Source organism: Solea solea, chromosome 16 (genome assembly GCF_958295425.1).
Source record: "Solea solea chromosome 16, fSolSol10.1, whole genome shotgun sequence".
Classification (NCBI taxonomy): domain Eukaryota; kingdom Metazoa; phylum Chordata; class Actinopteri; order Pleuronectiformes; family Soleidae; genus Solea; species Solea solea.
The window spans coordinates 13,182,389-13,208,493 of record NC_081149.1 but is presented as its reverse complement, the minus strand read 5'-3'; the positions used below and the strand labels follow the sequence as shown (position 1 = coordinate 13,208,493).

The 26,105-nt window shown below is 41.3% G+C and overlaps 2 protein-coding genes across 3 annotated transcripts in view; both read right to left on the bottom strand.

The window, feature by feature from the left end:
* LOC131474983 (medium-chain acyl-CoA ligase ACSF2, mitochondrial-like) overlaps positions 1-7,246 on the bottom strand; it is a 38,607-nt gene extending 31,361 nt beyond the window's left edge. Inside the window, exons 1-12 of one of the 2 annotated variants that reach the window (XM_058652742.1) lie at positions 6,944-7,246; positions 6,095-6,296; positions 5,734-5,862; positions 4,930-4,983; positions 4,643-4,761; positions 4,415-4,577; positions 3,898-3,993; positions 3,656-3,807; positions 3,467-3,558; positions 3,307-3,383; positions 3,106-3,213; positions 2,880-3,031 (exon numbers count right to left, since the gene is read on the bottom strand). In XM_058652742.1, coding sequence (XP_058508725.1) covers positions 2,880-3,031; positions 3,106-3,213; positions 3,307-3,383; positions 3,467-3,558; positions 3,656-3,807; positions 3,898-3,993; positions 4,415-4,577; positions 4,643-4,761; positions 4,930-4,983; positions 5,734-5,862; positions 6,095-6,296; positions 6,944-7,065 — 1,466 coding nt within the window. In that variant the 5' untranslated portion in view covers positions 7,066-7,246. The remainder of the gene's footprint in view (positions 1-2,879; positions 3,032-3,105; positions 3,214-3,306; positions 3,384-3,466; positions 3,559-3,655; positions 3,808-3,897; positions 3,994-4,414; positions 4,578-4,642; positions 4,762-4,929; positions 4,984-5,733; positions 5,863-6,094; positions 6,297-6,943) is intronic. The other variant, XM_058652741.1, reaches the window with a different exon arrangement.
* Positions 7,247-16,552: 9,306 nt separating this feature from the next.
* On the bottom strand, positions 16,553-24,812 carry metrnla (meteorin like, glial cell differentiation regulator a). Its single transcript, XM_058654484.1, has 4 exons — positions 24,419-24,812; positions 21,622-22,010; positions 18,105-18,164; positions 16,553-17,471 (listed from the first exon to the last, which is right to left on the bottom strand). Exons 1-4 carry the CDS (start codon positions 24,529-24,531, stop codon positions 17,158-17,160), a joined length of 876 nt encoding a protein of 291 aa, XP_058510467.1. The 5' UTR covers positions 24,532-24,812; the 3' UTR covers positions 16,553-17,157.
* Positions 24,813-26,105: the final 1,293 nt, after the last annotated feature.

Below are 26,105 nucleotides of genomic sequence, written 5' to 3'. Positions count from 1 at the left end.
ACTATACTATGACTTTTTTGCCTGATTTTGGACGACATACTATAGTATGACTTTTTTGCCTGATTTTGGACGACATACTATACTATGACTTTTTTAAATGAATTTGGACGACGTACTATACTATGACTTTTTTGACTGATTTTGGACGACATACTATACTATGAACTTTTTTGGGTGATTTTGGACGACATGCTATTGTATGACTTTTTTGGGCGATTTTGGACGACATACTATACTATGACTTTTTTGACTGATTTTGGACTATATACTATACTATGACTTTATTGACTGATTTTGGACGACATACTAAAATATAATTTTTTTGACTGATTTTGGACGACATTCTATACTATGACGGTTTGGTGTCGTTTTAGATGACAAAACATACTGTGCAACCTTTATAGAGGCGTTCAATTGACCCAGCGGTCTGTGTTGGTTCTTATTGGATACCAGCCTGCCCAGGGGACACTGGTTCGAATCCCAACCCTCACAGTATCTAAGACATTTTTATGCATTTTGGACGACATACTATACTATGACTTTTTTGACTGATTTTGGACGACATACTATACTATGACTTTTTTGACCGATTTTGGACAACATGCTATACTATGACTTTTTTGACCGATTTTGGACGACATACTATACTATGACTTTTTTGACTGATTTTGGACGACATACTATACAATGACTTTTTTGACAGATTTTGGACAACATACTATACTATGACTTTTTTGGGTGATTTTGGACGACATACTATACTATGAATTTTTTAACTGATTTTGGACGACATACTACACCATGAGTGCCCAACCAGTCGATTGCGGTGTCGTCCACAATCAGTCAAAAAAGTCATAGTATAGTATGTCGTCCAAAATCAGTCAAAAATTTGATATTATATTTTTTGACTGATTTTGGACGACATACTATACTATGACAGTTTGGTGTCATTTTAGATGACAAAGTCTACCGTGCAGCCATTGTTGAGGCATTTCAATTGGCCCAGCGGTCTGTGTTGGTTCCTTTTGGATACCAGCCTGCCCAGGGGACACTGGTTCGAATCCCATCCCTCATAGTATCTGAGACATTTTTATGCATTTTGGACGACATACTATAGTATGAAGTTTGACTGATTTGGACGACATATTATACTATGGCTTTTTTGGGTGATTTGGGACAACACACTATAGTATGACTTTTTTGGGCGATTTTGGATGACATACTATATTATGACTTTTTTGAATGATTTTGGACGACATACTATACTATGACTTTTTTGTGTGATTTTGGACGACATACTATACTATGACTTTTTTGGGTGATTTTGGACGACATACTATACTATGACTTTTTTGGGTGATTTTGGACAACACGCTATAGTATGACTTTTTTGGGCGATTTTGGACGACATACTATCCTATGACTTTTTTTACTGATTTTGGACAACATGCTATACTATGACTTTTTTGACTGATTTTGGACGTGATACTATACTATGACTTTTTGACTGATTTTGGACGACATGCTATTGTATGACTTTTTTGACTGATTTTGGACGACATACTATACTATGACTTTTTTGGGTGATTTGGGATGACATTCTATATAGTATGACAGTTTGACTGATTTTGGACGACATACTATACTATGACTTTTTTGACAGATTTTGGACTACATACTATACTATGACTTTTTTGACCGATTTTGGACGACATACTATACTATGACTTTTTTGACTGATTTTGGACGACATACTATACAATGACTTTTTTGGGTGATTTTGGACAACATACTATACTATGACTTTTTTGGGTGATTTTGGACGACATACTATACTTTGACTTTTTTGACAGATTTTGGACAACATACTATACTATGACTTTTTTGGGTGATTTTGGACGACATACTATACTTTGACTTTTTTGACAGATTTTGGACAACATACTATACTATGACTTTTTTGGGTGATTTTGGACGACATACTACACTATGAATTTTTTTACTGATTTTGGACGACATACTATACCATGAGTGCCCAACCAGTCGATCGCGGTGTCGTCCACAATCAGTCAAAAAAGTCATAGTATAGTATGTCGTCCAAAATCAGTCAAAAATTTTATATTATAGCATGTCGTCCAAAATCACCCAAAAAAGTCATACTACGATTTTGGACAACATACTATACTATGACTTTTTTGGGTGATTTTGGACAACTTACTATACTATGACTTTTTTTGACAGATTTTGGACGACATACTATATTATGACTTTTTTGACTGATTTTGGACGACATACTATACTATGATTTTTTTGACCGATATGACTTTTTTGACTGATTTTGGACAACATACTATTCTATGACTTTTTTGAGTCATTTTGGACAACATACTATACTATGACTTTTTTGGTGTCATTTTGGACGACATTTTCAAGATTTTGGAAGACACACTATTCTATGACTTTTTTGACTGATTTTGGACGACATACTATACTATGACTTTTTTGAGTCATTTTGGACAAAAAAGACAAGGCAATCAGAGATGGCAGATTTCACCCCCATTCACGCAACAGACAGACACACAGAGCCACCAAAAACAATAACTTCGCTCCCACTAACGGGGGAAATAAAAATGACTTTCATTCAAATGATTGTTTCAGCACGTTTGGTTTAGTTAAGTTTATCAGGGTCCACCATTAGCACACATTTAAAAATAGAAACTCAAACAGATGCAATAATATCAGCAAAATAAGGACGAAAAGTTACATAATGACATGAAAATAGAATACAATGATGGAAAAAGAGGAATTAAGTGTAGGCCATTCATTTACATTCTGTGTACCATTAGGTGAGTTCCGTAATCTGTAATCATTAGTCTTACCCAGTCCTGTACCAACGATCTTGTGAAATAACCTCTCTGGTTTTTTCTGGATCGTCCCAGTACCCGTGCATTACACAAGTGCCTCTGATCATAATCTCTCCTGATTCTCCCAGAGGAACAATCACCCCAGTAGTGGGGTCCACCACCTTTGCCTGTACACACAGTCACACTGTGAGTCACTGTGCTGTCATGGAGATGTCAAAGGTGGTGCAAAAAGAAAACATACCTCAGTGTGGCTCATGATGCATCCACCAGTGTTTAACTTCAGTTCATCGTTGTCTTGTGGAAACCCCAGAAATGCAACAGGACTAGTCTCTGTGGTTCCATAACCTAACTTAAATCATAATGATTACATGTTAGTATGCTGGTGAAGTGAAACATTTGCTTTATTTCAAAAAGGTATAGTACATGCAAATCAAATACTTACGACTATCTCTTTCATGTTCATGTCTTTTGTCAGTTTTCGTACAATATCAGGGGGGCAGGAGGAACCTCCCATCATTCCTGAAGCACAAAAAGACAGACAAGGAGGTTGCGATAATGAAATTACATTGCACTGAATTTAAGATGACATAGTTTTGTCTTACCAGATTCAACTGATGACAGGTCATACTTGTGTAAATCCGGTTGGCTAAGCAAGTCGATGAACATTGTGGGAGTGCCGTAGATGAAATTGCACCTAATGGATGAATGAATAAGTGGGAGACGATGAACTATTTTACTGCATAGCATGCATATGATGCAAGTCATTTTGGCTGATAAGCTGTATGATGTACTTTTCACTCTGAATGGCCTCCAAATTGGCCTTCGTGTTGTAGCCAGAACTAGGAAAGACAAGCGTAACACCGTGCACTGCCATACAAATCCCTCCAATTACTGAGCCGAAGCAGTGGTACATTGGCACAGGGACGCACACTCGCACCCGGGGCTGATGAAAAATATAAATTAACATTAATTTAAATTAATTAAAGATCTCTCACATTTTTACTGTTGGCATTTTCTTTAAAGCAAGACTTACTTTTGACGCATAACCCATTCGAAGACCCATAAAGTAGGCATTATTGACAATATTGTGATGGGAAAGAACTGTTCCCTTCGGGCTTCCTGTAGTTCCCTAAAAGAAAGGCAGATGACTCAGCGTATATCATCCATAGATCAATTAAGACTCTACAATGCTGGGAAAGTCATGTCATTATTCAGTCACCTCTTGTCATGGCGGAGCATAAAATCATGCAAATACACATATAAATCAGTGAGTTTTACTGTTTGACTATATGCTGATCTCTAAATTCAAAAGAACAATGAAAATTCAGTGTGAACAGTCAACATGTCAAATCATGAGGAACAGCCCAGGTGTCCAATCCTGTTTGTGAAAAACAGAAATTTAAATCTGTTTTGGGCACAATCTAAACAAATGGGAAAATCTTATTATATTCTTGTCCCTTGTTGTTTAAATGGAACATTCCGAACAAAGAAGTAAAGCCGTTTTTCGGAGCATCTATCAGAGCACATTGGATCTTGTGCATGAGGGTTACCGATGTGAACTGAATATTGATGGGGTCATCGAAGGACAGCTTCTTCTGTAGCTCCTTCAGCTCTTTGTGGTGTCGACTCTCTCCTGCTTGCATCACATCCTCCACGTGCAGCATCCCTGGCTGTCTGCTGTCTGTCACGATCACCATACGCAAGTCTGGCAGCCTGGCAGAGCCAAGAAACTTACGTTATAACAGAGGAAGTGAAAAAAGGTGGCAGGTCTGTCTTACCTGGAGCTTTGGATCATACCAGCTGGTGCCTCATCAATCTCTGGGCAGATCTCCCTCAGCATCTCACAGAACATCTGGCTTTTAAAGTGAGTAGGACAGACCACTGCCTTACACTGGACCTGGACACATCAATTCTGTACATTTAATGCTAATGTGTAAACATTTAGTTCATATAAGACGACACGCTTTCAGTCCAAACTGATGTGATCTTGTCTTTTTTGTGCAAATATGTGGTCATGAAAGTATGTTAAGTAAGTAACAATAAACAGAACAAAGAGCAATTTTACCTTCTTGAGCGTAAACTCCACTTCGTTAACTCTGTAGGACGGGTTCAATGAAACCTTCAGAGACATGAGTATAGTTTTAAGTCAAGTCCATTCATACTTCCTCTCAACACACAATAAATAGGATGTGTCAGTGGTCAATGGCCCACAGTTTGTAAAACAGTTATTATAGTTAACACAAACTTAGGAAATAATGAAAACTAAAATTGGAAAAACATTTTCATTAACTGAAATAAAAATAAAAACAAGAGTTTAAAAAAACTAACTACAAAAAATGGAACTGAATCATGTGTTTAAGAAACTAATTAAAACTAGTAAGTAAAATTGTACTTACAAAAAAACTAAAACTAACACTAAAACTAATAAAAACTAAACTAATCTTAAGCATTTACAAAAAAATTAATAAAAACTAGCAAACCCACTCTAAACTAATTAAAACTAACTTATTTTAAAAACGGAATGTCAAAACAAAATCGAAAAAAAAAATGTATGTATGACTTGACAACACAAAGAAGTGCTCGCAGAAAGTTTCGGAATAGAAGCAGTTCCTGCTTCAGCAGTCAGGCATAATAAATGCGTCTAGCACTGCCCACTGCTCTGCTGGTGTATACACACAAAAGCTCCCAGAGTCAGGACAAAGCCTGTTCTCTCTCGGATGAAGGATGCATTATATAAATAATGATAAATTGTTTCTGTAAACAAAGACAAAAAAGTTTTAAATTCTCATTAATAACGCAAAAGACTATTTCGATCCACTCAGCTCTACTAAAATGCCATTTTAAAGATACACATGGTTCCCAGACTAACCAGTATAATCCCAGCCTTGGCTGAAGCGAACTGGAAAAGGATCCATTCATAAATGTTGGGTCCCCAAAGTCCCAGTCGGTCGCCTCGCTTCAGGCCCAGAGCAAGAAGACCAGCAGCTGCCTGGTCTACCTGCACCGATGAAAGTGGGAAAAAAAACATATATTATATATGTATATATATATATATACATATATATACAAATATATCCCTATCCCTATTTTGTGGGAAAACACTGTCAGTTATCACTAATCTAGATTGTATTATAAAAGAAGACACCACTGACATCAGTCGTTACATTGTTTTCAAATCACATCTAGGTCGATATGTAAAATGTTCCCGAAAGCCAACAAGTAAAACACACATCTTGCTGAAACTGTGCAAAGGTTTTCCGGATGCCGTCCTGCAGGAAGACGACAGCTTCACGGTCCGGCCAGCGCTGCACTGTGCTGTCCAGGCTCTGAGCCACGGTCTGGGAGAGCAGAGAGACGGTGGAGGTGCCGTGGACGTAGCTGCAGGTCAGAGAGGGTGTGAGAGGAGGACTGTCCACGTGGAGTGACCGGGACCTGAGAAAGAAGACCAACTTTAGGGACGAGTCAAGAACGAGAGAAAGGAACTAGTATAATATCTCTTAATTAGATTCTAGTCAACTCTTATCAACTAAAATAAGAGCAGTGCTTAACTAACTAACTCACTAAATCAGCACAACATCTACATGTATTTTAAAAATAAAATACTCAACTTATAAATGAAAAATAAACTACAAAATACAGCAACCACACCATGTATCAAAATAAACTATTGTATTTTTACTGTAAAATACTAACTCTTCATCAGTGACAGATGAAGTGACGGAGTATCAGGGCTAAACTGAAAAGAAAAAAATATTCAATCTTTCGAGAATAAAGTTGTAATATTAAAAAAGTCGTTAAAAATAACACAGATCTGTGCCACGTGAGCACTAAGGGTTAAAGATATACGTTTGCACACACACACATGCATGGAATAATACCATTATTTATAAGAAAATCTAATTTACAAAAAGCCTACACTTCTTTTGTGTGTTAAAATACAGTAGTTTGGAATTCCTTCAAACCGTGACAAACTACACACCATTTGTTAGACACTGAGCCTGTATTCAGTTAATTACAGTCAAAGGGTCAAATTACAGTTTCTTATCAATGCAACACTGACATGAGGGACATAAACTCACCAACGCTCCTGGAACAAACTCTTGCTGCATGACGCGAGCGCCGTGCTGCGTTTGAGTCCATCGACAAATCTGAGCCTGTCAACACAGAACCTGAGCACTGGCGATGAAACTAGCCCAGACATTTGTGTGACTGCGCTGAAGTCGGTCTGACTGGATATTGCATCCAGTATATTTAAGTAGATGACACAGACTGACAGAGCCTGCCTCTCTGGCTTGACCTGCAAAACACCCACTCATGACCACTGGATCAATGTAAGGCCACACTGGAGTGTAAATCTGTGCTCACATTTTTTTCCAAAAAAACATTGTGACATGTAACAAAAACATAATATAATGAAATGAAATATTAAAAAACAAGCGTATTTTTTGTAATCACATGTAGAAGTGAGCAACAACCTTGTAGGTCAGCTGTCACCTATCATCTTGTAATCTTTAACAGGAACATATTCCGTCGGGTTAATAAACATCTACTGAAGTGACCTGCAGACAGCAGACGTGCACGTCTACAACAGATGTCATCAAAAATGCTTCATTAAGTGTGTCCAGTAAGACACAGACACAATACAGATCTGATAAAGATCGGTGTTGAATCTTATCTGTAACACACTGGCACACAGAAAACTCATTCAGAGAAGACAAACGGTCAAAGTCTAAAGGCCGAAGATCGAAACAATCCGAAATCCACAATCCGAAAATACAAACCAGGTTGCCGAACAAAACTGTGAGAGAGCACTGGGACACAGTTCAGCAGGAACATGTTATGAAGCTTTTACATTCATGATTTCACTGGCGCTATATTGAGGTTTTGCATCCAAACGTTCACAGATCTCAGTCTCATGTAACGCAGGCTGTTTTTGGTCGATACCACTCGTGTCCACTCATGTGTTTATCTGTGCCGTAGCACGTGTACTCAAATCATTTGTAGAGGTTGTATTAACTCGACTCAACTCAATTGACTCAAAAAACACATACAGAAATCGCTCCCTTATATTTTGACATTAAGTGGCGGGTCACATGGAATCGAGTGGAGGGCCGCTAGTTTGAGACCTCTGCTTTTAGAGTAAATTTGAGTTAAATATGTAAATACTTCATTCAAAGTAACTCTGTTGTCCTCTCAACAGGAGACTTGGATGAGAATCCTCCTCGACCTGCTGTGAATGCATCACACTGGCTGAGCATTAAGACTTTATTCTCTATATGTGGATGAGAGAGTTGTATTAATGGAGATGGAAAATTAAAAAACATGACACATGTGTTTGCTTTCTTCTTAAGTAGACTTGCTGAAAGTACAAAAATAAAGTGAGTTAAAGGTTGTCAGCGTCCGCAGGCCCATTTTTAAACGACCTCACAGATTTCTCTCACAGTCAAAACAACTGTTATTTTATTACTGGATTTCATACCCGGCGTCGTGAACTCAACATGATCCGTTCGACTCTGTTTTCGTTCCAAATCTGCTACAGTATGAAACGCTCGCTGGAAATCTGACCCTTGCGGATAGCGCTGATGACTTTTTAAGTACACGCTCGGTCAAAATCTCGCAGAGAGGACTCATTCAGACAAGGACGAGTAAACGTCAATCCCACGCCTCTTCTCCCTGTTTATTCGCTCGTGTGGTGCAGGTGAGCATGACTCTGTGCAAATGTTGTTGTATTTGATGGATCCAGGGTTACATTTGACTGCTTCAAGTGCACGAACAATGTGTCTTCGGTGCCGGCAATCATCATTAGACACCAACCCTTGTATTATACAGTGTCAGTCACGGTCAGGCTTTGTTATTACTGCAGCGTAAAATAGGAGCCAGAATGACACTTTAAACTTAAAGCCTGTGCTTATTATGGCTTTGGTTTGTGGGTTAATAAAAATGTATATAACAGCAGTGACACAAGCGGCTGTTCCTGCAGGGGGCAGCATCTGTCTGAGAAACAGAGGACTCTTGTGTTTCAGTGTTGCTACAGTGGTAGAATAAACATTTAGATGCCTTGTCCTAACTTAAATGTCATGAATTTGAACGTTTGATAGTTTAACCCTTAGTGCACCACTAATACACAATTCCTTATATGGACATCCTGTGTTTACAGATCACTTTTTTTTCATGTTCTTATGTGCTGTTGATCAAAGTTATGATTTTATATCACATATTATATATTAAATTATATATATATACGTAATATACATATTATATAATATATAATGAGAGTAGTGATACAAAATAGACTGTTTTTCTTTTATTTTGGTTCATAAAAACGATCCAAGCAAACCTCGAATTATGATCTATTTCCAAATGACACAGATTCAGTCTGATTTTTTAAAAATGTTGTATTATTTGTGAGTGAGTTTTTATATAGTTGGTGAAAATGGGGGGGAAAAATCACGTCATCAGATGAAAAAAGGATATAAGACACTCCATATTGCACATTATAGCCTCTATATATACATTTTAATATAGTCATGGAAAAAAGCGGCCTAAAATAGAAGCACACTCCTGGGATCATTCAATTGTTGTCGTCTGTAAAGTTAAAGCTTGTTTTTTTTTACAAAGGAATCACATTTTCTCTTTAAAACTTCCACTTAAACATTTTACAAAGAATGTATTAACTGCATTTGATATGTAGCTAAATGGAACGACGACTATCAAAACAGAGGTTGATTTTCAGTCATTTGATGGGGTTTAAGTGGCAAACACTAAATGTAAACGCTCAAATAAGAGCAACTCAGATGTACAGTATTTCACACAGACTATCACATAATTTCCACATGTGTTCCCTGGATTAAAAACCAGTCAGTTATAAAAAGCAAATACACAGAGATCAAGAACATTGTTGGTTCACGCTGGTTATTTGCATATTAACAGAGATGCAGTAATAATAGCAGCAGCAGTGGAGATGAATGAGAGAAGCTTCTGTCGATCAGCGGTGTCACATTTTCTTTTTGCAAATATTAGATACAAAGGAAAAGTTCCCAGTCAGCATTTTGTAATGCACAGACATACAGCGCATACAGACGCGGGTCCTGAACTCTCACTGAGGGTCACTGCTCGTCACCTGTGCGAGGCCAGTATGTGAAACAGCTACACACACACACACTCACACTGCCTCAGCAATTCTACTTTCCCTGGACTCAGCCATTTCCCAGCTGACCCCTCAGCTGTTAGCGACACATGTCCACTTGATAACTGTTGCCATAGGTCATAACTCAGCACGCTGGTTTTACAGCCACTAATGATTTTCATGGAGTCCCCTTTGCTTCAGTCTGCGATATCACGAGTGTCCTGTTTTGTCCTAAATTAGGAACGTTTCACTCGTTTCATTTTAGCCCAAACATTAAAAGTTAAAAGTTTTTAGTACCTGTTCCTGTGGAATTGTTAATAGGAATTTCAAGTCTATATGATTTGAGTCTGGCACAGCTTTCATTCTTTTAGAATGTTATAATTTCATGTTTCATCCCCCTTGTCAAAAGACGCCGCCGTCTTAAAAGTGCAAAACAAATCTCTTGGGTACAAATCAAGTGCCTTGTCTTGATATTTGTGATTTGTAAATATGACTGAAACTGCGCAGCTGTCCGGCGGACAACACAGACAGAAATAATGATAAAACAACGCAGCACTAAGTTGCATCTGTTCCTTGTGTTATTTCATTTTATTTATTTATTTATTTATTCATTTGCTGAGTCCTCGCCCCTCAAAAATGAATCAATCATTCTCTGTCTCAAAAGCAAAAGCAAACAGCTCACATCCGCTTCTGTGTGGAAAATCTAAAGTGTTTGCTTCCTACCTATCCATCACACGACCTATTTAGACATTCTTCAGACCTCCATTACATGATCCATCACGCTCTGCACTTGTCCCGCCATTGGCTGATGATCACTGTCGCTCCTCACAAAGCCCATAGATGTGGGTTTCCTTTTCAGGCGAGAGGGCACAGCCCTGTCTGCTCCAGAATCTGATGGCTGAATTTAGACACAAACACCCTTACCCCCCCCCCCCCCCCCCCTGTCATCCAGAGGCCAAAGCCCAGGTCAGAGGTCATGGGGGTTGGTGTGGTTGCCAAGGAGGAGTCCAGCGACGAGGCAAAGCCACTGGTGCTCATTGGTCCTGTGCAAACAGCAGATCTGGCCCGGCCTGACCGTGACTCTGACAAGCCTGAGAGCAGATGGGCCCAAGCAGATCGTATAATCACAGTCAGACCATGAGTAGCTAAGTGTCGATGAATGATAGAGATGCTTATATGCAGAGTGGGGAGAGCCAGGGCAGCAGAACTGACTTTTGTTATTGTGATCTGTGACAATTTCAATCCATCAATCCATCCATCCATTCATCTTCTACAGCTTTATCCTCCACACTGCTGGTGCCAATCCCGGCTGACATAGGGCAAAAGGCGGGTTACGCCCTGGACAGGTCGCCAGTCCGTCACGGGGCCACATAGAGACAAACAACCATTCACTCGCACACTCACACCTACGGTCAATTTAGAGGGAAAACTCAAGCAGAAATGCCCTTGTTGAAGCCGGGTCTTCTTGCTGCAGTGCATTGATTCATTTAAAGATATAATATGTGACATGAGCTAATGTTATATTTGTTTGCATCAGAGTGCGGAAGGAAATATTTGACACTGCATTTTTGCCAGGGTATTTTTACTTTCCATTTTGCTGCGTGTATTTGTCACTAACTACTAAGCTCCATCCAAAAATTGCAAGGGAAGCCAGATGAAAATACAAGACAACAAATTCCACTACGTGCTACTTGCTTGAACTAGGTATTTTCTTACTGTCTTGATTGAGAGATTCCTAGCGGCTGAAATGATATACTATTTTTTAAAAGGGTAATGATGTTGTAAACCAAATCTAATCCCTCCAAATCAAACAGTTACTATACTATAACACTTCTAGGCTTCATAACCTAGAGACACAAGTTGCCATATAATGTGCATGTTTGTGAGGAAAATGCTGTTATATTTTAGTAACTCACAGAGACTTTCATCTACAGCATCATACTATGGTGACATCATGAGAAAGTTGTCCCCCTCCTGACTGAAGAGACTTGCTGTTGCCATGGGGCCCCTGGAAATTGTAGTGTGGCTCCTGGTAAATGAAGGCTGTTGGGGGAAGGGACGCGATGGCAAGTAAATAAAAGTACCATTTGCATGGTGTTTGCTTGACACCCTTTAAGCCAAGTTCTGCTCCGTAACTGGGGGTGCACCCATGTAGCCCATGCAGCGGAGACCCCCGCCTCCCCAAAACTTGGAGGACATTGGGGTGCCTTTGCTCGGGAACAGGGCACCCCACCGTGACTGACAGCAGCTCCACACATTCACCCAGTGAGAAAAGAGGACGACGTATGACAAAAAGAGGAAGGAGACGGCATTGTCGGAGCAGTCTGGAGGCAGCAACTCACCATTCACAACAACATATAATTAGCATTTGACATAGACATCAGCCAAGAAAAACATTATAAAGCTTAGTGGGGAATTTCATATAATATTCAGGGGCTCTGGAAGTAAGACAGACATGATCCCAAAAGTCTCCGCCAGCTTTAAAATAGCTTGAAATGTCGTTGGCTACCATCGGCCACAACTCCAAGCAAATACCGTGATCTAAAAAACCTCATACTTCACACTGTACCCAGTCACTCTCTTCCCATGATCCCCCTTTGATACCTGATATTAAGACACGCAGGCTCGTGCTGTGACCTTACAATCACTTTTTGCTGGAGGACATCTAACACCCCGACCCTTAATCCTGTCATGCTGCTGCTGCAGCAGAGCGGGCAAGTGGAGAAGGAGGCGGCTACGAAGGCATTTCGCGACTTAAGAACTCATGACCCGCTGGGATTAATGAGCATTCTCAGAGGCGCCTTATTGACTCGTTGCCTATTTCTGCTGCGTCCACCTTGAAGTGCGAGGAAGCCACATACATAAAATTAGTAACATCTACATGTAATGTTGTCAAACTTAATCAAAATACTGCAACAATTTTTATATTTTAGGCACAGTGTGGACTTTGTTTTTTCTTTAGTGGTGTTGCTCCAAGAATGTCTGCTTGTCAGTCGGTTTACCACTTTAATCCAGAGGGAATTACTGGATGGATTGTTGTGAAGTTTGGCACAGATGTTGAAGGCTATTGAAGGATGTTGAGGGTGATCCTCTGACTGCCCATTAAAATTGAATCTTGCCTAGAATACCGACAAACCCCGTTTGAATTGTATTTATAGTGCTAATCAGCAAATATAGGCCATTTCTCTGAAATAAAATGGACCGGCTAAAACAACATTTCCATGTAAACATTTTGCTTATTAGAGAGCGTAGACAGGACACATTTCTACCTTTGCGTGGGTGGGATTATTCACAAGCAGACGCTGTTGTGCGACTCTACTGCTGTGGTATTTGAATAATGAAGATGATGACAGGAGACTCCCACTATCCTTAACTGAACTGTCATAAGTGTCATAAGAAAATGTTGAATATTGCCCCGACTCTGCAGAAAAAGGTGTGGCTCAGTAAAGGTGGCAGTGAGTGTGTCATGTGTGTTGATGTTAGTTCTCTGCACACACAGGACACACATTCATACTCACACACACACACACGCACACGCACAGCAAAACCACAGACACTTAATTGATTCCAGCTAATCGAGGCAGCAACACTGCACGTGTGTGTGTGTGTGTGTGTGTGAGCGCGAGAGTGTGAAGTCAACACATTCCCGACATTCCCAGCTCTGCCCAGAGAGGCATAAAATATTGGCCACGACACTGAGCTCAGAGTCTCTGTTGAGTCCTCCTGCTCTTTCACTCCACTGAAGTTCCTTCTGCTAAGTGACTGTGCACTTTGCAATTTTACCCACCCCCTCCTTTCTCGTTCATAATTCCTTCCACAAGATGATCATGAACGTACTTCTTAGTGAAAAGAACTGGCAGCACAAAGACTCCACATAGTCACGCCTGGTTCCGACTGGTCCATCGCAACTGGAACTGCAGCAATATTTCACTATGCTGATTATGTGTGTAACATACATTTAAAATAAAAAAAATAGTCTAGTTTGTGTCGCCTTTAAACAAGCCTTTTAAGTACAGAAGCGCACTATGCGAATGAAGAAGAACCGTATCCTTTTTGGTCTGTGAAGGCCACTGTAGTTCCCTGATGCGAGTCTCACCATTAGATGCCACTAACTCTTACACACTGGATCTTTAAGACTTCTGCTTCCACATGTGCTGCCGTCGGTCACATGATTCAAGCTCGAGCCGGAGACGGAGGAGAACCAACCAAAACCCCGCAGCCAAGGAAATGCCTACCGATCCTCTTCCTCCTCATCATCCTCGTCTGAGGCTCCTTATCTTAAGGCCAGAGCCAGATGCCTCACAGTGAGGCACTGTTACCATAGAGACTCTGTTTGCATTTCCCAGTGAGCAATTCTGGGACGTCTAGCTTTCTGCCGGAATCCAGACATTTCATTTAGCACACAGCTCTGTCTGAAAAAGTGATTGTCTGCATGGGACAATTTATTGAAAGATGGTCTCTGTGAAATTGAACTTAATGTGAGAAGGTACTGGATGTCATCTTAACAATCCATATCTCGCAGGCTGCATCATCTGATGCCAGTTCACACGAGCTGATTTTGGCTCCCTGTGTTTTATTTTCAGTTGATGAAAATGAAAAAGCTGTCATTGAAAGGTGGGGGGGGGTTGAGCAAAATTGTGCCTGCCAATCAACATTTGGAGTGTGCTCTCTGCTGCGTGCCCAGTCACAGGGCTGCATTCACATCGGCCTTCAGTCGTCTCTCTCATACCAGGCTGCTGTGAGGAAACAAAGAGCCTTTTCACATTGACCTTGACACACGGCCACCCCCATCACCACAGGAACCAGTGCAGAGGAATCCACCCCGACTCTCTGATATCAATCTCTGTGTGCTTGGCAGACGGTGATGCTTGGAGGGGAGGAAAATGCTCATCATATTGTGTAACATAATGTGTAACATTTTGGTATTAAAATATCTAAGAGTAATGTTTCCAACACTCTTTTAGAAATCCAGACTTGTATTCAAAGTTATAGATGCTTCCATTTTGGTCGGCTTTTAGTGACATTATCTGTGTTTTACCGGTCTCTGCTATAAATTCTAGGGCAAATCGTTAGGTACAACTAGTATGTGTGTTGTCTTTTCATTTTATTGCGTGTATTTGTCACGAATGGTTTGCTGTTTGCTGCGTCAAAGCTCTATCCATAAAGTGCAAATGTTTAGAGGAACCAAATGAGACAAGATAACAAATCTCACGCTGCTTGCTGACATCATCAGATTAACGGCGCTTTTCCACTACAGGGTTCCGGCACAGCTCGACTTTACTCCTTTTTCTTTTTTGTTTGTTTTCCCATTAGCGATAGTACCCGGTACTTTTTTTTAGTCTCTGCTCTGGCAAGGTTCCAAAGCGACCTGAGCTGATACTAAATGTGACGTCGTCAGACTGCCGGCCACTCATTGGCTGAGAGTGTCGGCACTGAGTCATGAGCACGACGTCCGACACAGGAATCAAACCGAACAATGTGGAACTGTAGAGAAGTTAAAAAGACTTAAAAATCCTGAAGATGTGTGTTAATCTCATCATTTAGCAAGTAAAATTCTAAAATGTCAATATTTAAAAGGTGACATCGAATGCTTGTATCACACATATATGTTAGTTATGGAGGTCTACTTACATATATTAACTTGTTTTCATGGTTAAAAACCTCCCAGTCGCTGCAAACGAGCCGATCAAAATATCTCCTCACTCATGCTCTCATCAGCCGCGCTGTTTCAGACCAAAACCACACCCCCAGAACGTGGACTGTGTTGTGATTGGCCAGCCAACGAGAGCTTTCCCACTGTCCTGTGATTGGCCAGGTACCTGGAAGTGACGTAATACATAGGCCAGCTCTCAGATACAAGCTCCCCCTCTGGCACGGTGGATGCTCTGCATCTCAGCAGCTACAACGAGAGTAGTTCTTCTTCTTCTGCGGTTGAATGTACGCAACCGGATGTGCCCGGACTAGTGCCCGCACCGGGAGGCGCTACGGTGGCGAGAGGAGTGGTGAGGTTTACCGATGACATCATCAGCATAGGGAAGTGCCGATCCGCTTCGCAGAGCCCAGGAAAACAATAAAACCCTATTTTCTCAGCAGTGGCTGAACTGTTGTTCTGAAACTTTAGGGTTTCATAAACGAGGTCATGACGCAGATACACACACAAACGCAGCGTTAATTGGAGCTTCCGGTCTATGTCGCCTTTAACAGAGGAGTCTGGTGTATTTATACCTCCTCAACATGTTGAGGAGGTAGAGTAGAGCCGAGCCGTGCTGAGTCTTGCTTGAACTGTATAGTGGAAAAAAAATGCCATAAGTTCTTTGTTATTGTTTTGAGAGACCTCAGTGGTAGAAATTGCATACTGTGTGTTTAATGCAGCCACAATATTTACATTAATTAACAACCTAAAATAAACACTGAAGCTATTACTGATGAACCATTGTTATCAGTTTTAATCTGCTACTTACCTAAAGTAATTATTAACCCTTTGGTCACAACTCAAAATCTATTGACTCATTCACGATTTAGTTACTTATTTTATGTGTTAACACCACAGACGTAGTCAGAGTTCATCAGAATAAGCTTTTATTCTCAAAAGCAAAATAAAAAAAAAAAAGAGAGAGAGATTTTGCTTATTGTTTTTTTTCCAATTGTGCAGCCTGAAAAGCACATCAATCCAGGCATTAAATTGCGGCTCACTTTTTCCTTTCTTTTCTTTTTTAAACAAAATAAAAATAAGATGCTTTCACTTTTTACATTTCTGTCATAAGACATTACTTCAGAACTGTACATCAAGCTTTTTACAAAGCACGCAGAGCTTCAAAATATACAACGTCCATTCACATTTTATACAAATAAAAACCCAAGTGGTGTCTGCTACATTTAAATCCCGGGGTGTCCCGTCATCTGCGAATGAAGAAGAAGGCAGTCCAGACACATTCCACGCTGCGTCACGTTGAACTCTGAGAACAGAGCCCGGCTAACATGCTGCTTGGCAACATTCAGGAGCTCCACTCATTGTCTCCAAAGGGTCACAAGACAGTCAGAGGAGAGAGGCGCTGCCACTGGGTCAGTCCATCAGCCTCTTCTCTCCTCAGCATGAACATTTGATTCAGCTCTCTTCATCACCCAGTGAGGACTTGTCCTAATTCCAAACGTGGGCAGGGAGTCCAGTCAGTCAGTGTCCATGTGACAGGGGTTGGTGCCCTGTTGCTCCGCCTCATGATACAGCCGCAGGAAGTCTTTGTAACGTGGGGCACAGCCCATCCAGGCCTCACCGAACCTCACTGTCCCCGTGAAGAGGAAGTCGCCCTCACCAGACCTCACCCCACAGTGCAGGGGCATCTTGATGTGACCAGTCCAGCTGCGTACCCTCACACCACCAGATGCAAAGACCTGGGTCTTCTGTCTGTAGAGGTGACTGATCTCCACAGTGATGGACGAGTGCTCCTCCTCTCGCTCCACCTTCCTAATGTTGCCCCGTGCCACTAGAAATACAAAACAGGAAGACAGGATTTAGACACTCGGCATGCGTACATGACGTTAGAAAAAAAAAAAAGTAAACTGTGTTTGTTTGGCTGAAAGTGTACTAAGTCAAATTTCTCCAAGCCAGATCAAGGGACTGGGAGTCGAATGTTTTCAGCTTGGTGCTCTGCGCATGCTCCACAGTTACCACCCCCAGCTTTGACCCTTCTATAACCCAGGAGGTTAATACAAGGGAAATAATAGAAGAGGCCGGCTACACAGAAGAAGACAACAGCGAGAAAAACAGGGTCATAAAAAGAGACCATGTATGCTCTGTCACTGTCAGCTTAAACAATTCAATATATTGCAGTCAACTGATGGTCAAAAAACAATGAATGGTGCTTGACACAATGACAACTAGCCACAAAATAAAGTTGTTTGATTCTGTGATAATTCAAACTGAAAATGCTTAACATAAATCGCACATAACAGGGATATCGCACCTAGTGTAGTGGAGGCAGAGGAACGACTCATAATACTTGTTTACAAGGACAAGGAAAGTAGTATAATTAAACAACTTAACTGACTGACTGACTGGTAGTATAGCTAACACGCTATTTGAACATGTACATGTTCAAAGCAGCACTGATACTTACCAAAGTCATTGGTGCAGACAGCCAGAAGCATCTCAGCATCACTGCAGGGCTGACAGGGAGCTAAGAAGGAAATAAAGAGAGATGAGAGTGGATGAGTTCGGTGGACACAAAGAACTACAAACAGAAAGAGGAAAAGTCAATGATTGCTTTAGCTCTTGCAGAATGATTAAAAAAATCTAGTTGATGTGTCCACAACTTAAGTACATTGTATTTATACAGCACCTTTCACAGATATGGAAAGTGCTTCCCAATGCAATACAAGTAAAACACATAAAAAAACATAACAGGAAAACGCAATAAAAAGAATCAAACAATAAAAACCCTTGTCTAACTAAAAGCCTGTTTAAAGACAAATGTCTTTAAGTGCTTTTTAAATACATCAACCGAGTCTAGGCCCCGAAGGGAAAGAGGGACAGTGTTTTTTTCTTAAAAAAAACAACACATTAAAATGAAGTTAATTATTAAAGTTAATTATTGCACATTAAGAAACATGTCCATATGTGTATGTGGGCATGTTTGTGTGTGTGATTGATGCTCAAAGGGGGCTGCTCCTTAAGCTTCCCCCACCACAACAGGAAACCCTTGACACCCCATGACAAACAAGGACCAGATGAAAAGGATAGAAGGGAGAGAGACAGGGAGAGGCTCCTGCTCTGACCTGAGCTCTGTTAGCACTTCAGCGGGCTTGTTGGGACTGAAACCGCCAGGGCAAACTTGACATGCAGTTAGTTTAGAACAGCCCTTAAAGTGGCAGATAAGTGGGACAAAATGACCCTGTTCCCACCCCCCAACAAAAAATACACTACCATAAATGCAGGTTATCTAATAACTAGAGGGCAAATAACCAGGTGTAAAAAAAGTGAAATAAATAGCCCACTAAAAACCTGCCCCAGTCTGGATTTCGCCTTTAACTAGAGGCTACACAGCAGCAACTCCCACTGCACCCTCCCCCAAACAGCGTTTTATGGCTGGAGAAAGGACCTTAAATGAGAGCAGTCAAGTCAATTAGTTGACTCAGGTGGTCCTGCAGTGAAACTAACTTGAACAGCTTCATTAGCCGTGGACCTGCAGCAGTATCATTACCTTAAATTCAGTACTGGTACTTAATAGTTCCTTTTTCTTTTTTTTTTCCTTGTTCCTTTCCAGTTGAAACAGAAGCAAACAGCTTGTTTTAAACTTATAATAACATTTGGGTCAGGCTCAGTTTGTTCTCTTTCAGAGCCGAGCTGTGATGTAGCTCACACTTGGAGACAGAAAGGTTCATGATTCTCCGTGGTGCACGTCACGCTCTTCACTTACAGTACAGTGCACCTTCACGTTCCAAGACTTTGGAACCATTCAATGTACCAAGTTTGGTTCAGAACCCTTCAGCATTGTGGCACACGGGCAGGTTGATAGAGCAATGATGGTGGAGGGTGCGGCAGAAGGGTTGGAATTTGAAAAACGCCCTCATTTACACATCTGGCCATGAAGCGGACTGTTCAGAAAGTAGAAAAATATGTGTGGACCATTAACTGAAAAAATACTTGCTATAGAAGCAAGTATTTGTGTGTGTCCTCTGCCATGGGTGCAGGGGTGGAGCTTATTTTTAGCAGGCTGGTGTGTACGGGTGAGGGGGTGAGCACGTCTTAGGTCAGCTTGTGTAGCAACACGAAGCACTGCCAGACCACTAAAGAGATCAGAGGTCAATCAGCCCCAAGCTCGGACGGTTTAAGAACAGCTGGAAAGCTGGGAGACTTCAGAGCGGCCGACCTCGCCCTGAGCCCGTAGCAGAGTGCAAAAAAAAGGCACTTTGAAGTGAGCCTTCATGCTGCCATGGCATCAGGCAGAGCAGCGAGCGGAGGCCTAAAAGCCAGCAGTGTTGTCTCTTTCCTCCAAAGCGGAGCAGGGCTCACATGTCAGACATGAAACAGAACCACAGGAATGGGCCAAGAGCCGAGTCAGCATCTCTCTTCTGGCTCGTGCACATGCAGCGCTGCTCTGATCAGAACCACTTCACAGGAGGAGAGGGGGATGAGAGATGGAAGGAGTGGTAAAGGAGGAGTGGAGGGGCACATGCTGTCCCTGCAACATCTGGGGCCTGGTGCATTCCACTGTAATGGAGCACAACTTGCTAATACCACTCGGCACAGACAGAAACCACTTCAAACGACCAGGAAGAGAGTGGGAAGATGTATGGAAAGGAGAGGAATGAAAAGAAAAATACTAGAATGATAAATAGACAAGAGAGAAATTAAGAGGTAGGAAATGGGGGAGGGGGGGGCAAAAAAGGGGAGGATAATTTAAGTGAGCTGAAAGGGAGTGACATAGAGAGAAGAAGGAGTGGGGAAAATAAGCCTATATGTTCACAGTAGTTCCTCCCAACATCTGGTTGGAGATACATTCCAGCTTGATGGTAAGGAACTCAATCCCAGCACAGCGGGTCAGAGAGACGGCAGAGGCAGAGCAAAGATTGAAGAAACGGGGGGAAAAAAAAGAAGAAGATGAGAGGGAGCAGAGGAGCAATCAATCCATTAATCCTGGCTTCACATGACACGAGACCACTGTCTTTGTGAATCAACCCTGTGTGATGTGAGGCCATTAGGGCTGGGGCACTGGAGACTTTGATATTTTTGTGGGTACTGAAAAATGACCTGTCATTAGAGATGACACCACTCTTTCTTGTCTGATACAGACACCAATATTACCAACACGACTATCTACTACAACACTAGGACAATTTCAAAAAAGTTAATCCGCTAATACACAGAAATACAAATTGCAGATCGTAAAAAGTATCAGATCGACACCGAACACACACTAAATTTCATCAGGACCAGAGCCAAACCCCTCCCCCCCTCCTGCTGAGACGGATAATGAAGCCGAGTGTTCATATAATATGAGAACCCAGAGAGCCGTAAAAACAGACGTGGGCCTGATACCCGCTCATGTTTTGTTTTTGGTGGAAAAAAACACATTCGCTCACACAGTTTGAAGCCGTGCAGGTTTGGCAGGTACGCAGCGTGAAAATACATGGTTGTTTTTCAGCGGAGGCCCACTGTTTTGCTGTGCCACATACGGCCGTCCAAAAAAAACGACTGCAGTTTCAGGGCCTTGCGGTGTTTTCAAGTCAAGTGTGGATAATTGTGAAACGGCTTGACATTTCAATGTTTTATCCTCCGAGAGAAAAAAAAAGAAAGAATAGGAAAAATGAAAGCTCCATAAAGCCTCAATGCTTTAAATCTCACAGTGAAAGAATTTGACAAGGAATATATTTTCTTCAAACCAAAGTGTACAGACAGTTCCACGAGAGAAATGGACTTTGGCCTCAAGACTGTGTTGGAGCATATGTTGATTTTCCTACTATTAAAAGTCCAACTTTTAGAAATGTTTCCACCAGTAGATGGCTGCATTTAGTTCCCATCACACACCACAGTGGATGGAGCACACTGGATGCCTTTATAATGGCTACAAGAATAAAAACCAAAGTTATTTATCTGACATTGTGTCGTAGAATAATAAAGGAGCTGCTTCTTACCACCCAGTGAGTTCGCCTCCGCTCCCAACCTGTCGCTGACCAGCTCGTACTGGAACGCCGTGATCCGCCGGCTGATGTCCAGGCGGGGAACGGCCTCGATGAAGAGCGCCCCCTCCCGGATGCTAAAGCAGTGCACTTTGCCCTGAGCCTGGTCCTGCTCTCGCAGCAGCAACCGCAGCTTTCCGTTACGGTCCAAATAGATGTTGGTGCCGCTGGAGTCCGTGGAAGTTTTGATGCAGACGGAGAGGCGAGCGGCGGCGGGGGAAACCGTGTTGGGTCGCAGGTTCACGATGATGGCCCCCGTGGGATAGAGCCACTCCAGGGAGCCCTGGGAGCAACGCAGGTAAACCTGCTCCACGTCCCTTGTGTGGCCTTCGTGAGTCAGTCCACTGGAAGAAGAGGGAAAAAAAGACATCAGCGTACATCAACCATCTTAAACCTGCTCTTCAGCTCAGAAGTTATTAAAAAAATATTTTCTCATCATTTAAAGGCTTATTCAAATGGCAGCCCGTGGGCTCTTATTTCTTCTATCTTTCTATTTGTCTTATTTCAAAGAGAAACAAATGCAAATATTGTGCACCTTTTTGATTGTATGCACTTAATGCACCTGAGATGACAAATTTAAAATAGTTACAGCTTAAACTGTGTACTTTTTTATGCACATTGAGGTGTGGGAAGGACAGGTACAGCTAAAATAATTGGATTGCTAGTACTTTTTTTTTAATGCACTTTTTGAGGTACATTTTAAATTTGCCATCACCTGCTGCTTACTGTGCTGCAGAAAAAGTCTGGCCCAGCTAAATTTCTTGGTTTGAAACTTCGGCCCAAATGAGTTTGTAATGGAATAGTCCTGCCATATACTGTGATATTTTTGGATACTATCAACAAAAGCCAAATATTTCAACTCCTCATGGTAACTAAAATAAAAACATGTGCATAAATAATATACAATCTTCTTTGTGTAATGAGAGAAACAAGAGAGGGGAGTGATTCAAATGGCTGAAAGCTTGCTGCCAACTAGTTGGAGGCAGAAATATAACTCAAAACCACTGTCAAGATTATTACTCAAGTGATTAATAAGGGTTTCAAGGAATCAATACAGCATCATGCCATGATGAAATATTGCAATATTTTAGTATATCAATATTTTCTTGCACCCCTATAGTTAACTGACCAAGTTGAAGACCTCAGGCAGACTCGGAGAACGATGCACTACATTCCTCCTGAGGCATTAAAGGCCATCTGTACACAAGACTGGCTGCATGACCAGTCACGAGCCGGAGCAGCCAAAATGACCTCAGCTTCCAACACACACTCCCCATGCCACATTGTTCCTGCCCCAGCTTTTGGCAAAACGCACCACTGGCAGGCTGCCCCTTTGGGAAGAGTTTGGAGGCAGAAATGGATGAATGAAGGGGACACAGAGGCTTCTGGGCAAGACAAGAGCAGCAACAGTAGCTGGGCCTGCTGCATGCAAGTGCAAATGCAGGTCACGCACCGAACCTCCCCTTGCTTTCAAGCCACCAAAGAGACTGGAAGAGACTTGTCCGGGCAGCACTTCGGACTCTGGCGCCAGCATGACCAAATGACTCCCTCCAGAACTTAATGCCTGGTCAGGATTTGAAAGCTCCAGTCTGTCAGTCATTCTGTGGCAAAGCCAAAGGCAGGAAGCCATCAGCAGTCTACCAGCATGTGCATGCCAAGCTAGCGGTTTGACTCTCAGGCAGAAACGCCCAGTCTCCTGAAAATGAGATGCTGAAATTCAAATTTGCCATAGATCTAAAGTAACCCATGGCACATGCTGAGCATATGCAGCCGAAAGCCTCATAACCAGGCTCTCCTCAGCACGCCTCTAATTAAGTCCTTTCTAACTTCATCACGTCTGCATGCAATTAAAGGAGATTAGTCAACAGTCTCACTAATGAACAACAGATTATTGGTGGAGAGCTCAAAGTGCTGAATATCGTCCACCCCTCCTGAGCGGAGGATGAAAAACAAAAACCACACCATTTGAAGAGCAGCCTCTCAAGTGCAAAACAGATTTGGGCAGATGTTTAATGAGAGGTGAAAACTTTCCAGCGTAGCCTCAAGTTTTAGGATGGTTAACGATGCACCATATATTCTTGTTAGAGTTAAATGTCCACACGTGAATGCTTGTGTTTTTCAGTGTCTGTGAGGGTTTAGATAAGATGAGATCATTTAGTCCTTATTTGTCCCACAATTGGGAAATCCACAGTGTCACAGCAGCAAAGACAGTTAAGACCAATCATGAAATACAACATAAAAACAACGACGCTGATTCAAGATCATACAATCCAATCCAAATCCACTTATATATAAATAACACAGTTGCTGTGCAAGAACATTAAAATGACTAAATCTGTATCACAATCTGTTATTCCATCCACACACCAATATTAATAGGTAGCTAAAGAATGACATTTTTGAGTTTTATTTACTCAAAGATCAGAATGAGCAGCTCTATCTCACAAACAAAATCCTTAAATTTGATGCTGCCTTCAAGTGCTGCCAGAACTTTGCATTTTGATGTCAGATGAGCGAAAAAAAGGGGGAAAAAATATTGCATAAAATGTGATTTGACAAATGCTGGATCTTCTTTCTGCCAGTTTCCAGTGAGCAGTGTGTTTATTTGTGTACAACATTAAGGGAAGTTAAATTAATCAGATGCTATATATGTTTGTATATAAAAATAAAAATTATAATAATAATAATAATAATAATAATAATAATAATAAAAACATTATGAGCGGACATCCACACGGCTCAGTGAACTCACCTGCCCTTCCAGCTGCACTGGTCGCTGGAGTACTGACTGGAAATCACCCGACACCGGAGCAGGAGAAGCAGGAGAAGCAGCAGGGAGACCAGCATCGGCGCCGGGGTGAGCATGTCGACTCTTGCCACTCACTTTGCCTCCTCTCGAGCGAAACTGCGATAAAGTCCACCACCGTGTTCCCAGCTACATAGTGTTTCCATGTGACCCCGGAACGCTCCTTCCGCGCCTGTTTCCCCCACCCGGAGTCCCTGCCTCTGTTCCCGCAAGATTAAGGTGGTTTTACTCGCTTATTGATCGCACTCGGTCGTGGGGAGATTCAGTGTCCGTGAATGTGAGTGGAAAAACTTCAGCTTCAGCTCCGACTCCGAGTGTGTGTGTGTGTCAGCAGCAGCAGCAGCCGTGAACGCTCTCACGTCACACCCCGCTCACTGTGCTGCGTTCAAGTGTTCAGCCGAGGCTCGGATTTCAGACAATGTCGCTAAAACATTTTTTTTACCGTTGTTCATACTACTTACATGCAGTCTTGTATAAAGTACCTTAAAGTATCTTACCAGAAAATGACTTCGGTAGAGTTACTTTTTATAATATTACTTAAGTAAAAGTCTTAAAGTTTCTGACATTTACTGTACTTAAGTATCAACAGTAATCTTCTGATATAAATGTACTTAAATTTTAGAAGTAAAAGTGTTTAAAAAAAGTGAGGAGTTGGGATTGAGCCATGGTGGCTCAGTGGTAGGGCGAGTTGTTTTTCAATTGGAGGGTTGTGTGTTCAATTCCTGGCTTTGCTAGTCTATGTGTCCTTGAGCAAGACACTTAATCCCATGTTGAAGCGTGTGAACGTGTGAATGGCAAAACTGTAGTGTAAAGCAGCACATCAAGACGAGATAAGATCTATATAAATACGGACCATTATCAACACTTCTGATAATTATATTTGGTTGTAACAAGTAGATTCAAGATTCTTTATTATAACACACATTCGAACATGAGGTGGGAACAAAATCGCAGTCTCTTCAGAATGATTAAGTAACAAAGATAGCAGAAATGTAGTGGAGTAAAAGTAAAAGTTGCTAGAAATATTAATAACAAAGTAAAGTACAGATATGTGAATTTTGTACTTTGTTACCTTACAACACTGACAAAATTTAATATTCAACTGTTTCTTTATGTTATTTTTTTCTAGTGATTACATTTATTTAACCTAATTTGATCACTATGGACATGGAACCATTCTGTAATGTTGAATCCAACTTGTATGTGCTTCTTATTATATATTTGAATACTTTTTAAGGTAAAATGTTATAAAGTAATGTTAATTAAGAATTACATTTTAATTGGTTAAATAGCCTTTCAGACCATCATCACTGATCTATTCATTTACATCAGGGGCCTCAAACTCAAGTTTGGTCAGTAGGGGGCCAGTCAAGTGGGAAAATTACAACTTTTTGAGAAAAAGAAATCAAAATAATAATATTTATGATGATATTTCACACAATTTCAAAATAAAAGTGTTTGTTTTTATATGGAATGAGTTCACAATAGAAACGTATGTATGATGCAAAATGAATCCATAACAGAAAGCAGAAACAGAAATAACTTTTTCTGTAACAGACAAAAACAAGCACACTGATCACTGGAAACTGACTGGAAAGTGTCCAGCTTGAAAAGCATTTGTCAATCAATTTTA